At 46.3% G+C, this 14689-nt stretch overlaps 1 protein-coding gene across 2 annotated transcripts in view; it reads right to left on the bottom strand.

Annotated features, from left to right (window-relative positions):
* Positions 1 to 664: 664 nt before the first annotated feature.
* Positions 665 to 14689, bottom strand: part of LOC135393939 (ankyrin repeat and BTB/POZ domain-containing protein 2-like) — a 32717-nt gene continuing 18692 nt past the window's right edge. The window contains exons 6-18 of one of the 2 annotated variants that reach the window (XR_010422727.1): positions 12290 to 12454; positions 12027 to 12213; positions 11801 to 11953; positions 10214 to 10475; positions 10005 to 10106; positions 8017 to 8110; positions 7429 to 7857; positions 7189 to 7367; positions 4652 to 4757; positions 4377 to 4564; positions 4247 to 4315; positions 1584 to 2460; positions 665 to 1519 (exon numbers count right to left, since the gene is read on the bottom strand). Coding sequence is in view for 1 of the 2 variants with exons in the window: in XM_064624299.1 (XP_064480369.1) it covers positions 2119 to 2460; positions 4247 to 4315; positions 4377 to 4564; positions 4652 to 4757; positions 7189 to 7367; positions 7429 to 7857; positions 8017 to 8110; positions 10005 to 10106; positions 10214 to 10475; positions 11801 to 11953; positions 12027 to 12213; positions 12290 to 12454 (2276 nt within the window). In the remaining variant the exon portion in view is untranslated. Of the gene's footprint in view, positions 2461 to 4246; positions 4316 to 4376; positions 4565 to 4651; positions 4758 to 7188; positions 7368 to 7428; positions 7858 to 8016; positions 8111 to 10004; positions 10107 to 10213; positions 10476 to 11800; positions 11954 to 12026; positions 12214 to 12289; positions 12455 to 14689 lie in introns of both variants that reach the window. The other variant, XM_064624299.1, reaches the window with a different exon arrangement.

Below are 14689 nucleotides of genomic sequence, written 5' to 3'. Positions count from 1 at the left end.
GGAGTGAGAGGGCGGCGTCAAGTGGAGAAAGGCAAAGGCGCCGTCCAGAAGCGACGAGCGGAAAACGGCAAGAGTGTCCACACCGAGGTTCGCCGTACCACGGTCACTACCGTACTATTGAAGGACCGTGGCCGTACTCTCGAGATAAACCGACGAGGGCGAGGGAACAGAGACTTCGACGCGCGCTACGAGGCAATCGTTTGTTTTCATACGGAACGGAACCTCGTCTTGTCCTTCGCTTTGATTGGCTAGTCGCTGCCGTCCGCCGTCGCCAGTCGTGCAAGGAGCGACTGCTTGGACGGCGCAAGGGAAGGGTCCTCCAGCGTCCTCAAAGTGACATTTTTGCCGTTGCGGGCCCCCGCCAGGCTGTGGAAACGCGCCTGAACTCTCTGAGACGCGCGCGGCGTTCCTTTTCTTAAGGTCGCGCCCTTATTGGTTCTTAGGGAGTGACGTTTTCTCGTTTTGACAGAGAGGGAATTCCGGCATGTTCTCAACATCCGGCGTCTGCTCTTGTCATGTATTCCATCGAATAACAGTCGAACTACGCCACCATATCGCGTGAGATTTTCGATACCGTAGTCAGTGGTCCACGAGGAAGAAAATGACAATATAGTCTCCAAACCGAACGCACATATGGGAAATGCATTTCACACCGCCGGTTCCATAAGAAAATAGTTTTATTAGTGCTAAGTTAAAATATGTAAAAAACGAGCCTATACATACCAACATATTATAATTAAAGCAGTTACGCATGGCACTTTTGTTACCGCGGTACAAATGTACAGGTTAAATAGTCTCACTGGCCGATGGCAAAGTGAAGATGAAACAACTTGAGAGACCCCTATTACATAGCCCCTGTATTACAAAACACACAATTTGACTGATCTAACAACTGATGAGTGTAGTCACTGGCAGAAATCGATGCTTAGGAGGAGACATCTTCTGTTCAGGCAGGGGCGGATCCAGGCCCTCACTCTGGGGGAGTGGGTGTTTTTTTTTTTTGTGTCGAACTTAATGTCTAACCTAATGCTTTTGCAGGGGGAGGGGGCATTCGCCCAACTGCCTCGTCCTCCCTGGATCCGCCACTGCGTCCAAGAAAACTTGTAAAAAGCTGCGAAGTTGCTCGGCATGTAGCAGCTCTTTCGGTATGACAAGACAGAGGGTGCGCTGAAGTAGAATGTGATGCCAAAAAGTGTATAAAAATAGAAAGCTGAGAATAAGGTGCACACAAGGAGGACGTGATGAGGTTCATAAATACACATTTTTTACATAAATATTAAAACAGTAACAAAATGTGATTTCTCTTAGCGTATAGTTGTCCAGTTTCTTACGTGGAGTATATAAGGTAATTTCTCTCGCACACACACACATGCATGCATGCACACAAAATCGTTGTAGTATAATCAGAGTTCAGTATAAAATTGAGGTAGCTAGCTGACAATGTATGTAAGTCTGAGATGGAGATTCCAAAGGCACAGACTGGGTATCTTTGCAGCACCATGATGACTCTGGATCATAGCTGGCACCAAAGAGGAGTGATTAGAAATGTTAAATGAAACTCCACCAGCATTCGCAACACTTACGGTTTGGCACTGAGTGCTGATGGTAGTGATGTGGGACATTCGTTCATTCCATACTGCATGTGTGGACCCAAACATGCATACAGGAAATCTTGTAGGGAAGGCAACATGACATCTCCACACGGTTTGAGCGCAAGATGAACAACATGATGTGCAACCACACAGCTCTGTAACTTGTGACTTTTTCCGCACCGTGTTCGTGACACGCTACAACACGAGCAAGTTGTGCGAAGGTATCGACACATAATAGTATATGGCATATTCAATATTTCACATTGTGTTGCCCGCCTGCTCTTCAAAGTATAATAGAAGCTGTCGTAGAAAACGTGTTAAATAACATACACCCCAACGACAGCATTTCAGCAAGTTAGTGTCCTTTGTCAGACATTAATGTTGCTCACATTCATCGGGGTGTAAAGGAACATGTAAGTGTCGATGACCCTGAAAGGTATTACTGCTTCAGCAGTCAGGTACGCAGCATCCCTTGAAGGTTCCAGGGGGCACAGCTTTGCACCGGTGTTCAAACTTCAGCGGTGTTTCACCGTTTCACTCCAGAATGAGCACTTTTCACGGGGCCCCCCGGGCTGCTTCCACGATGTTTGATTCTGGCTTGTAGGGTAAGCAAAAGTCCGCTGAGAACATCGTGGTTGTGCAAGCGTTTGCCGAAGAGCAATTTACGGACACTGTCGTCGTACGTTAGGAGTGCCACCAAGTTCTGGAGCAAGAATCCCTGACAGTACTCCAAAAGTTGGACTGCATTGTACACCTTGGCATGGATGTACATGGAGACAATGTTGTCAAGGTCTACATATTGAGAGCATCGCGACTCGCAGAAACGGACCAGGCCATCCAGTTGGAAGAAGTTTGCTGCTGTCATCAACTATTATGGTATTGAAAATAAGAGGGGAAAAAAAAGGTCAGCCATAGATAAAGGACATTTATGCCAAGAACAGCAACAAACTCTCAATATAAAGAAGTCAGTACTTTAAATAACATCCTTCGGAGCACTATAAATCAACAAGCAGATGTGCAGAGGCATGCAGGACACAATCTCTTTTCATGAACCAATAAAAGAACAATGTCATATCTTATGGTGTGATACTACTAGTGCTAAGTAGGATGTGTTGCTGATTTCAGATTTGGCAGTTGTCTTGCAGCTATTGTGCCTTTGCAGTGCTTGAGGTGGTGCACGAGACCGACAAAAACTCACTACAGTGCAATCCGGATAATCCGAACTTTCGGGTAATTCGAACTTTCGGGTAATTCGAACTTTCGGGTAATTCAAACTTTCGGGTAATTCAAACTTTCGGGTAATTCAAACTTTCGGGTAATTCAAACTTTCGGGTAATTCAAACTTTCGGGTAATTCAAACTTTCGGGTAATTCAAACTTTCGGGTAATTCGAACTTTCGGGTAATTCGAACTTTCGGGTAATTCGAACTTTCGGATAATTCGAACTTTCGGATAATTCGAACTTTCGGATAATTCGAACTTTCGGATAATTCGAACTGGCGCTCGGGTCCTGTCAGAGTCATGCGCATTTCAATGGGGGAAACCGGCCGGTAGTTCGAACATATGAACGTGTGCAAAGGTTTATTCGAACGAGATTGTCCGGCCGCGCCAGTCTCTCGACGATGCGTCGGCCCGACTGCGCATCAGCTCGGAAGCGCGCTGCTGGCGTGCCATGGACACGTTTACTTGTCAAGTGTTCAGTTTTATCATCATTGTACGACCATTACTGAAAAAGTGATACTTAGTGATACCAGAGGAAAGAGCAAAAAGGAACGAATCATCCTAAGCTGTTCGCGAACTTGCGTACGATGTGGTCGGCAAAGCAAGTAAGCCTCGCCGTTTTCTGTGGATTAAGACAACACAGCCGAAAGAAGGTGCGTATGTGGTGATATTCGCGTTCGCGGGGCTCGCGATTGGGTGCGGCTGAATATCGAAAACGATGTTCATTGAGTCGCAGCTAAAGAAACGAACGCAACTGCGATGGTGCGGTGTTTACCTGCCCATAAATATTTTGGAATGGATGGACACTCTTATGTTTCAGGCATCGCGTGACCGCGAACGTGCGGCAAGGCCTAGCGAGCCATGACGCATTTCTCATGCAGCTAGTATGCACTGCCACGTATCAAGCCGTTCCCTCTGAGCAGCTCCCCTTAGTTCTAACTCCGCTTTATTCGAACAAATCTTCGTTACCCTTGAGTTCGAATTAGCGGGACTGCACTGTATTGGCCATATAAAGCCAGGGATTTTCCCAGCATCCCCCAAAATACCGGCTAGACAGGCCAAAAACACCACAAAAGCAGCACATATGCATATCGTCCCCCTCCCCCCTCCCACCCCTTACAGGACACCAACACCCGCGAAATTAAAATCCTGGAAATATCCCTGTATATGTATAAAGCCCTCAGAAGCTTGTTTGTGTAAAAATGCCTCCCTTATCATAAACCTCCTGTTCACTCTTTGTTCTGACAATTCACACTAGTTACCTCAGTGTATGGTTTTGTTTCCAAAAACTTCTGTCCAATTCCAAGGCCCACATTACCTTAACTACAACTATAAGGCATCACTGTATCCTGAATGCTCGGTTCCGCTGACTACGTCACGTAAAATGATCGCTAGAAAAACAGCCAAATTTCAGATAAAGGTGATCAACATTACCTCAAGGACGTCATTCTGGTCAAGATCAAAGTCCTCGCAACCACCTTTGTACAAGTACTGCATGACAAGCTGCAGAAAAAGTATGTCAGAATTAACATTCAAGACGTCTCAGGTTCCAGCACTATCTTACCTGAAATATGTCATATCGAATGTCGTTGATCTGCACCACCGGTGGGTTTCCGTCAGCAGTCTTGGTTGACAGCATGGATTTGAAGCGTGGCGACGCATTTACTAGGATGATCTTGTGAGCATAGAAGGCCCGGCTTTCCACTCTGAACTGGATGTCTGACATCTCAGGGCTGTTCACATACTTAGGATCTGGTGCCCCCAGAAATAAACTCTATTAAACTTAGTAGTTCTCACTTAAATACATGATGAAGCAGGGACAAAAGACACAGCACTTGCCTATTCGAGCTCCCCCGGCGAAAGAGACGTCTCTTATTTCTTTGATTTGCTCTTTACCATAGCAGCTGGAGAAAATGTCTGCTAACAGTAGCGTGGTACCTTCATTCTGCAACACATGTACACATGTATGGTTGAGTGTCCTCATTTTATAAAGCAGCTGTTTGTGTGAATAATTCACTGGTGACATTTTGAACTTCACATGTTGCATAGTCATCAGCACTTTCAGCATTGATAGTGTGAGGCTAGTCGCACAGCTCTGCCAATGTGTCAACAGACTATTTTCCATCCATGTCTCTCTAATCAAAGTATGAGTTACAAACGACATGAATGATACCTGTTACGAAAGCTGCATAGCTACCACCATACACATGCAAAAACAATACACATATACCTTTTGAAACAAATTACAAAAACTAGCTCACTGCCAGTCACTTACCTGAAACATTATAGTGCTCTAAAACTGACTTTTGTAAAATACTGCTTTTGGGATTCAAGATGTAAAAGTGAGAAATAAACACATAACAGATTGGGCAAATTTGAATGTGTTATTTTGATGTATTCAGGAAAAATTAAGTTTTTATGTGCATTTAACATAAGTGATAGAGCAGCGAGTGACGAGTCTGCGCATCATACCACTAATTCCATTGGTCAATCTGGACGAGCACCCAAATGCAGTACAGAGCAAGAATATCCAGCACGGATCCTGCTCATCCGTATATGGATACACCTGCTGATACACGGATCCTGCCACTAAGGCTGACAACGGCGAGCTATTTCACTAGCACCACCACCACCATCCAGCATGGAGGGACCGAATCCGAATCCACCAACGAAATTAATCCCGCTCCAGTCAAGAGCCTGGCAGAAGTTGTTGCGGATATCTGGCAAAGCTCAACGAGTCCCCCAAATGCTCGCTGTTGCTCTATGACCAGTAAACCATAAGACATCCTGTGGATATCTGCAGGATGTCACTGAGCTGACAATATGATATCCATAATCCATCCCAATGACGTACTCTGGATGACGATAGGACTGCCAATGCAACATCTTGAGACGTCCTTTTGGCAATACTGTGGACATCCTGCGGGACATTTTAGGGGCCGTACAGGGTGTTACTAGGCCTCCCGCCCCTCCTCATGCATGCGTCACTGCACTTTTACTGTGCATGAACTGTGACAAGAGCTTTACAACAGTTAAGTTCTGAAATTATCTGATCGATGGAACAACGTTATAGCTGACTATAACTGGTTATCGCCAAATGCACAGGACGTGCACACAAAGCAATGAACAGTAGCATGTTTCCAGGACCAGTAGGGCATGTGCGGTGGTGGCATTTCCTAAGATAAAACGTGTACGCTATACATATTGCTTGTCTCGCGAGCTCCCGCGAATTTTTGGAAGTCCTGTTCGCCTGTGAGTAAAAATAAATGGTGAAGCCCCTAAGTTTGATTCGATTGCGTACACAAAAAAACGCAGAAGTGAGAAATGGCTTGGAGCATTATCTCACCATCACAATAACATGTTTTTTACTGCTTTCGGTTTGAGACATTCAGTTGGTTGGCCCAACAAAAGACGGACTTCCACAAAGCTACAGGATCTGGCGTTTCTCTCTCGTGCGCGCGATAAATGCTCCATGTAACATCCCGCCATGAACCTGATTCGGACAATTCTTGAAACAGCTGCGAAACAGCCTGGCCTGGTATAGCCATTCAAATATACGACCAGGGGCGTCCATATGTGAAGCTCCCAGACACGTCCGACGAACATTCACTTTTGATATGAAAATTATGTCCAAGATGCGTGTCCGTCAGACGTCCGCAGGACATCCACTGAGGACAAAGACGTTTTTACTTTTTCCGGATGTCCCTCGCACCTTAGTGGTTGTCTGGAAATGCGGAAGTGATGACAGTGGGGCAACACCACTTACACAGAAGGCTAGCGCAGCTCCAGCTAACGTCATCCTACTTCGATAGGCGTCAGCCAATGACATGATAGAGGTGTCCCTGCTAAGCAGACAACACACGCTTCATTGGAGAGAAACCATCCGAGTAGGCTGCCGTATCGCAAAGGTGAGGGGATATTGGAAAGGCCTTCTTTTCTAGGTAGTGTTGGGTGGGCAGGGTTGACCCGAGACGACCAATGAAACACGCATTCTCCTTCGGGGAACAGAAAAAGCCGCTCCAGATCAACCAGTGGAATTTGCCAATAGGCACACATTCATGTGTAAACGTTCACAACTGAGCAACATGTCAAATGCACCGTCTCAGGATGCCTCAGTAAGAGTTCCTCTGCTTTACAGATTCTGCTGCCCAATCGCTAGGCACTCTCAATGATGTTGCGTAATATGCTCCTGATAATGTTCTACGAAGCCATAATGTTACATTTGTTTCACTGTGCTATGTGGGTGGTACGAATACAACCAATCACGAAAGATCCAACACAACCGAAAATAGCTACTGTTCTTGGCTTATGAAAACGTGAAGGACACAAAGTGAGAAAAATAATGTGAGCTATTGTGCATAGTAATCACAACTTACCTTACTATGCCTGAATATTGAGAAAAGCAACGGCAAACATTCATCCACAAACTGTGAGCTACAGTCCTCAGGCCACACATGGAGGAAGTCCTGTAGCAGCTCGTCTATAATATTTTCCAAATGCTGTTCATGAGCTGTTGTCAAGGTCTGCATCCAGCAGTGAAGAGCCCAAGGGACACCTTTAGAAAAGAGACCCACAATTAATTATGGACAGACACTGGTGTCTAGCATGCATCTTACCAATGTTTCTGAGGTCCAACGTAATTTCAAGATATCCATTCTCAGAGCTCTGGTACATGGCTTCTTGCAAAGCCTTCATCTGCGTTTTCGTCAGCTTGATGACTTGACCTTCCTTGGTCGGCTGCTTGTTGATGTCTTCCATGGACGCTGGCACAACCTTCAGCCTCGCAGCTCGCCGATCACTGGTCATTTGATTGGCGCCCTCTGCCAAGATCTCTTCCAGTGACAACATATCTCTCGTGTCTCCCGCCAGAGGATGGGACAGTAGCCTATGGAGAACCGTTCGCTGACCATGTGCAGCTGCCACTGCGATGGCACTGTAACAACCTCTCTGCTGGGCACCACCATAGCTTTGGGCATCTCGGAATAGCGTGGACAGGAATGGGTGAGCGCCGTAGGACAAGAGTAGGCTGATCAGGTCCAGGTGGCCTAGGGGAAGACAAAGTAAGGTATGAGAAATGTGGCCTTCAAACACCAATTCGAGTTTGTTGTAGTACCACAAAAAAAAAAAAAAAAAAAACGACAATGATTTGTGCATCTGTACCCAACCAAAACTTTGTAGCAGTGCGATGCACAGATGCCACATACCGGATGCTGCAGCTATTTGAAGTGGTGTCTCTGTGATTTTGTCTTCACTGAGTCTTGCACCTCCCTCTACATTGGCTCCTTTCTCCAGTAGCAACTGTGATAGGGTATGGATTGCACATTATTATTGCATTTAACACACAACGTCTTAATTTCCAGAGTGTTTTTTTTATCCTTTACAGATTTTTTTAAACAGCTAGGAGCGGCATAGATGTTGTTTTTGTAGTTGAGTTATATGGACAGGCGTACATGATCTCGAAGACAGTATGTTGACTAGAAGGTGACTAATTACCAACAATTCTTTAATTTTTTGGGCAAAAGTGAGATAGCAGATTGGGAAACTTTCCTGATTGAATGTCATTCTATCTTTTAAAAATCCTGAAACGAATGCGTGCTGTGAAATATCCATCTCCGAATTTTGCTTTGCAACCCAGAGGGAACAAAACAATCCATGGGACATCCCACAGATATCGTGCTGGGATATCGTGATATCCACGGGACATGATAATGTTTAGTGTTCATCTACGGGACATCCTGAGGACATCCAGGTTGCCGCATTTCCCGAATATTGTATCCTGTAATAATCCTTAGGGACATTACGCGGATATGTACAGGACTTATGTGGGACATGTATGGAATGATTGCTTGATTTGTGATTTTCATTAAGCAAATACAAATTTTCAACGGTTAATAAATACAGCACCTTTAAAAACGCATGCTGCCATCAAAAAATTTCAATTTTAAGTTCGTTTACTGCGCATTTCCCAGAACGAATAACGCTGTATTTTACAAAGTAAACAAATATGAAAGCTTCCAGGGCCACTAATTTCTTCGAATGACACTTTCGAAAGAGAACACTACATTTCTTGGTTTGCGACATATCGCAAATTGGAGAGTCCTGCTCGCCCCTGAGGCAAAATGGAAGGGTGACGTGCCTACGATTAATTGACAAAAGGGCAAGGGTGCAGGCCAGCTGGTACATGGTGAAAAAATTTGGAACCCGAGAAAGGGACAGAGGAGGGACGACACGACACGTGCTACCTCTCGCCTACCTCTTTCGAGAACATGTCGTGTCGTCCCTCCTCTGTCCCTTTCTCGGGTTCCAAATTTTTTCACGATTAATTGTATTACGTACATAAACAACATGAGAGTTAGGAACTGCTTGGAGCATTAACTCACAATAAATATAATATCTGTGTTAATTACAGCTTTTACTGATTTGGTTTGGGACATTTGTTAGGTCCCCCAAAGGTCGTTCTCGCGCAGTGCTACACTAACGCGGTTTCTCTCTCTCTGGAGAGGTGCTCCATGTGACATCCCATCCTGGACCTAAATTGGACAATCCTCGAAGCAGCCGCGAAAGATGCCCCACGGGCATCCATCCCTGAATGTGGACATTGGGATCTATTTCGGACATCCGCGGGTGATAGTGTTCCCTTTGGGAAATGACCAAAACCAAAACCGCGCTCCTCACGAGCGCATGACCTTCGCCGACGGAGGCTTGCCTGGGCCGCAAAGCGGTTAATCTAACCAGCAAAGCAGCATTTACTCCAATCATCTCCATCACTCGAAAGCATGTGGCCATCTCATGTGGAATGAGCGTTATCCTCCCTACGCTCCCGATCGGGGCGGTTTCGGTTGGTTTGCATAGCAAAATAAATTCAGAAATTGGTATTTCAATGCACGTGCGCGTTTCAGGATTAAAAAAAAAAGAATGGCGTTCAATGAGGACTGCTCCCATTCTCCTATCTTGCTTTTGCCTGCAATCCCTTAATTAAGAAGTTCATTAATTTTAGATCGTTAGTCATATTATAGTTAGATATTCTCTTCGAGAGGATGCCCGCCTGGCTGTACAACTCAACTGCAAAAACGACATCTATGTTGCTCTCATAGGTTTTTAATTAAAAATCTGTAAATGATACAGTGCAGTACAGATATACGGTACAGTAAAAATAAATGAGGTCAAAATACAGAATACAGGAACAACATACTCGGACTATCGCCAGCATCCCTCGTGTGGTGGCATAAGTGAGGGAAGTCCAATGTTGCGTCTCAGGAACTGTACAAGGATATTGCTGGCTACAGGGAGGTGTCTGCAAGCAAGTGATCGAGTATAAGGCCAAAGTGTACATCCACATATTCCATACATAGTCGAGCTCGAAACACGACGACCGGGACTGGCCGACTTTCTGTTGCCTACCTCTGCGTCAACACTAGCCCCAGCATCTAGAAGGAGTTGCACCAGTGCTTCGTCCCCGCCAACACATGCGAGCATGAGAGGAGTAAGTCCATGTTCATCACGTGTGTCCAACCCTTGAGGTGGCAGCAGTTGCAGTGCTCGACTGAGAAGGTCCGTCCTGCCACTTCGCACTAATCCGAAGGCGAGCTCTGTCTGGAGGTGCCGCGTACACTCCTTTTCGTCAGCGTGTCGCCGCGACAAAACTTGTTCCTCTGAACGACTCCTGTACATCAGAATGTTGATAACTCATCAAAACCAGTTATAAATTCCTGGTTGGCACCGTTAGACAGCGGAGCCCTTTTAGAACGAATGTTATAGCATCGTATATAGCTTGAGACTCATTTTGTATAGTTTTCTTTCAGTATATTCAGCGGCAAAACTGGGACTTCCGTGAGAAGACGACCCTTGGTTCAATAATAGCTCTATACAGCTGAGTCTGCATACAATCACGCGAACGACATTGGAATCTTTCAGTTACGGTGAAACCCTGATATTACGATACCCCGCATTATCCATTTCTTTGTTAGTCGGCAGAAATTCCGTAGAAACGACGTTCTTTTTTCTTTTCTTTTTCCTGCCTCTGATTCGCGTGATTCCGTTTCACGAGTGATGACGATCGAGAATTTTTGCCAGCCAGCACATATATCTACAATATAAGCGAAAGCCCACACAGTTTCCGCGTTCGCTGCGCCATTTTCCATACTCCCGACACGTTTCCGTCGATTCCACCAGGCGGCGCCACGGGTTTCATCACGTCCGAGAAAGCCACGCGAACGGAAGCTGATCAGCAACGTGCACCAAGGGCAGCGCGGCGTGACGATAAGGTGCATACTTGCAAGATTACTCGGATGGGGGCATGCCAAGAAAAGAAAATGTGTCAATTATATGAACGCACAACTTCAAGGCCGCTGAAGCCTGTGCAGCTCGCCTTTCGCGATTGGCTTCGGTGAAATGTTCTCAGTGGCGTATCTAGAGCTCCCTGTGCCCATGACAACATGGTTAACATGATGTCCTTGGGGATGCGTTTTCGTGTGGTCCGCACTAGGTTTCACACTACAACCTCTCTAGTGGCGGGTGCATTAGATCATTTATGAATGTGTCAGGTTGAGTGCCCGACCTGGCACATTCACACACGACCACATAATGGCGCCGATGTTCACCTGGCGCCCATGGCACCTGTCCACACCTGCCACACCCTAGATACGCCACTGAATGTTCTTCCATCCCTAAATTGCGCTGAACGTGAGTTTGCTTTGCTTAGAAAGAACGTTCCGAAACTATCGGGATTGTGTTTTGGAAGTCCTGAATACCACCGTTCGTAGGGCGAAATCTGATAGTTCGATTGCCGACTAAAAAAAAAAAAAAAGAGAGAGAGAGAGAGAGAGAAACAAATTTCCTGCTTTTCCACGAAAATCTTACAGTGGTTCAACAGAACATTCAAAATAAACAGCCAGCGGTCCAACGTCTGCGTTCTGTTTCCACTGTTCGCAAGGTGACTAATACAGCGAAATATGGTCGCCTTCGCTTACATTTTGCTATGAAACTTACCCGAATCGCCGCACAGGACAGTCCACCCCAGGCAAGAGAAGTCGTGCTGCTTGCATCACGTCGTCCTGGTCAACTACGAGGGACCTCCGGTGCTCCGCGTGCGCTACTGCAACGCATACCCATTCCACCAATGGAGGCAAAACCTGATACGGCCTGCATGCGTACAAACAATTCAGCAAACGCGCTAAATATGTAATACAGCATTTCAATATCGCATTACACGGACCTTTCATAAACCAGCTCTGGAGCAGGGCTACGGTGCATGTGCCGATGATCCGAATGTTCTAGTTGGGAACACCTCATGTAGTAAAATAAAGTGTGAAGCGCACTTGGACCCCACGGTATTGATGCCCTTTGACCCGATTGAGACATCTTGTGGTTATAGAACTGCATCACTTTGCCGAGTAAATCGCCTGGAAGTACGGAAAATTGTCACAACGAATATTTCACGTGACAGGTACCCTGTGGTGGGTGATAGACGGAGCGTACCCAACTCTGGTAAGTTGCCGACGCATGTGGTGAGGAAGTTTTGGTCGTGTGACTTTGACGAAGGTACGCGAGAGCTGTCTTCAGACTGGTGGTGGGATGTTGTCGTCATTGGATGATGACTTGATCCTCCAGTCTGTCCTGGCCACCTTGGCATCGACAAGGCACCTGCAGATAATGACACGTGCGCAGAACGTATAAAATAAGATTCGTGACAAATGGTCCGAAGATCTCCCAGGTGGTATTACATAATACAAGAAGACGAGGGATTGATCCACCCTTATGAGGAGAGAACAAGACCTAGCGAGTCAGCCGGGACGAATCACCGAAAGCGAGCGCCTCAGATATCAGGAGGCTGAGAGACCAAAGGTGCCACGAGAAGTTCCTTTTCTGGAACCACTTCTCTAGTGCTACCTCGCTCGATGTCTCGCAGCAGTACCAGCCGTTCAAAAACGATTGGCTTAGGCATCCGCTGTTGTGCTCCCTATGCACCTAACCACGTGCGATTCCGACAGATTAGCAATTTTTTTTCATCATGTCCTTCTGGCTTGCATGACAGAAGAATCCGTTAGGCGTCCGTGGGGTCTTGCGAGAGATCAGTTAGCAGCCTGACAGTTACATTGTTATTCTGTGGCATTATACAATGCTGACGTCCTACCATTTCCTTAAAAAATACATTTTTTCTCCCGTGCTCTGTACCTCTCCGTTAAAAACTGTGGGCTACCATCAGAGAAACGATGATCAGCAGGAAAAGCTCGGCATAATCACCCTTACGGGACATTGCTTATTTATTTGCGAAGCACAAATGTAGCGTCCCCTGGCAGGCTTCGAGAAATAAGCCTGGAAACCTATCGCGGAAGACTTCCTCTGCACTCACTCACCCCCAAGTCAACCTGGGTCTTTCGAAGTCAACCATGCAATTACCGTTTAACTTTATTATTTTTTCTTTCTGCCCGCTTTGGAGTTTCGCCCGAGAGGCGTTTTTTCCAGCGCTAGAGTGGAAATAAATGAGCGTTATTTTCGCGAGCCGCTGAGACGCAAGAGTGACAGCGGCTCCACCTCGCGATCTGGTCAGACGGGCTCTGCAAAGGCCCACCAAAAGAATAAAAACACCCTGTCGAAATAAGGTACAGGAAAAAAAACGAACAAAAAAAAAACGTCTGGAATGCGACGGTAGGACAAGGATATATAGCGAGAAGCGCGTTTTGCTCTTCCTTTTTTTGTTTTTTGTTCTGGTTCGTTTGAGGCGAATGCGTACGGTAAGTTATTATAGGAGGAACAAAAATGAAAAAGAAAAAAAAAAAGGTAGAAGGTTCGTGGTCATGCAGGCCATGCTTCGGAACAGCAAGGATACAAGGAACTCTGCGGGGTAGGTGGGTACAACGCGGCCATCTACGGATGGTGAGTGACCCGTTGACTTCTTGCCGAAGACAGTACAGGGGTTCTCCTCCTCGGTTATTATCACAGATAAGGTTGACGCCCATCAGTGAAACGCGGTGTGGGAAAATTCCTGTGGATGATCAGCGATTAGAGTACTTTCTAGAGTCAACCCGTAAGCCACACGCACACACACACACAGGGTGGCAAAGGGGTGTACGTGGAATGCTGTGCGAAGTAAACGAAAAGTAGCCGAACCCATAGGTGTCTCGTACGATACCTCGGATGCATGTTGATACCCCACGCTATTTTCATAATCGGATGCAAGAAGCGACAATAATTTTGAGTTTCTTACAATATTGCCCACCATCACACACACACACAAAAAAAGATGATAGCGTATCAGTAATACACAACGTGAGTTCTGATAACGTAAAGGTATCAATACTCGTCCGAGGGGCGAATCTAGGGAGGGGGTCCGGATGTCCTGACACTCCCCTCAATTTCTGCCGTCACCGAGGGCTTCAATCGACCTTTGGCTAACGTGCTGTCTTATACCGCATCCCCTAAAAAAATCATGGATCACACCCCTGCTAGTATGTAAAAGACAGGCACATCATAAGCGTAGAGGTATCCGCGTTACATCCTGGTTTGCGGATATAAATATAGCGTTTTGAAATCCGCGCGGATACCGCATTTCATGGGCGTACGCAGGGGGAGGGGTTAGAGGGTTCAAACCCCCCCGAAATCGTACCTTTGGTAGTGCATTTGGGAGAGGTGAACACCTCGTCCCTCATATAAAAAGTCCCCATAAGCCCCCCCCCCCCCCCCCCCCCCCGCAATATTTTTCTGACTACCATGCTGCCGCACTTTATCCGCAAATAAACATTAGTGTATCTGCCAGCGCCTCCTAGCTGGAGCCATAATTGAGAACATGCAGTGTTCCCAAAATGGCGTCAGAGTCACCCCACAGGGGTCATCCCTTGCATTGCTGTGCCCCTTTAACCGCCTTCTATTGGACAACTG

This window comes from Ornithodoros turicata, chromosome 5 (genome assembly GCF_037126465.1).
Source record: "Ornithodoros turicata isolate Travis chromosome 5, ASM3712646v1, whole genome shotgun sequence".
Lineage (NCBI taxonomy): Eukaryota > Metazoa > Arthropoda > Arachnida > Ixodida > Argasidae > Ornithodoros > Ornithodoros turicata.
The sequence above is the reverse complement of the archived record's forward strand: the minus strand, read 5'-3'. Positions and strand labels throughout refer to the sequence as shown.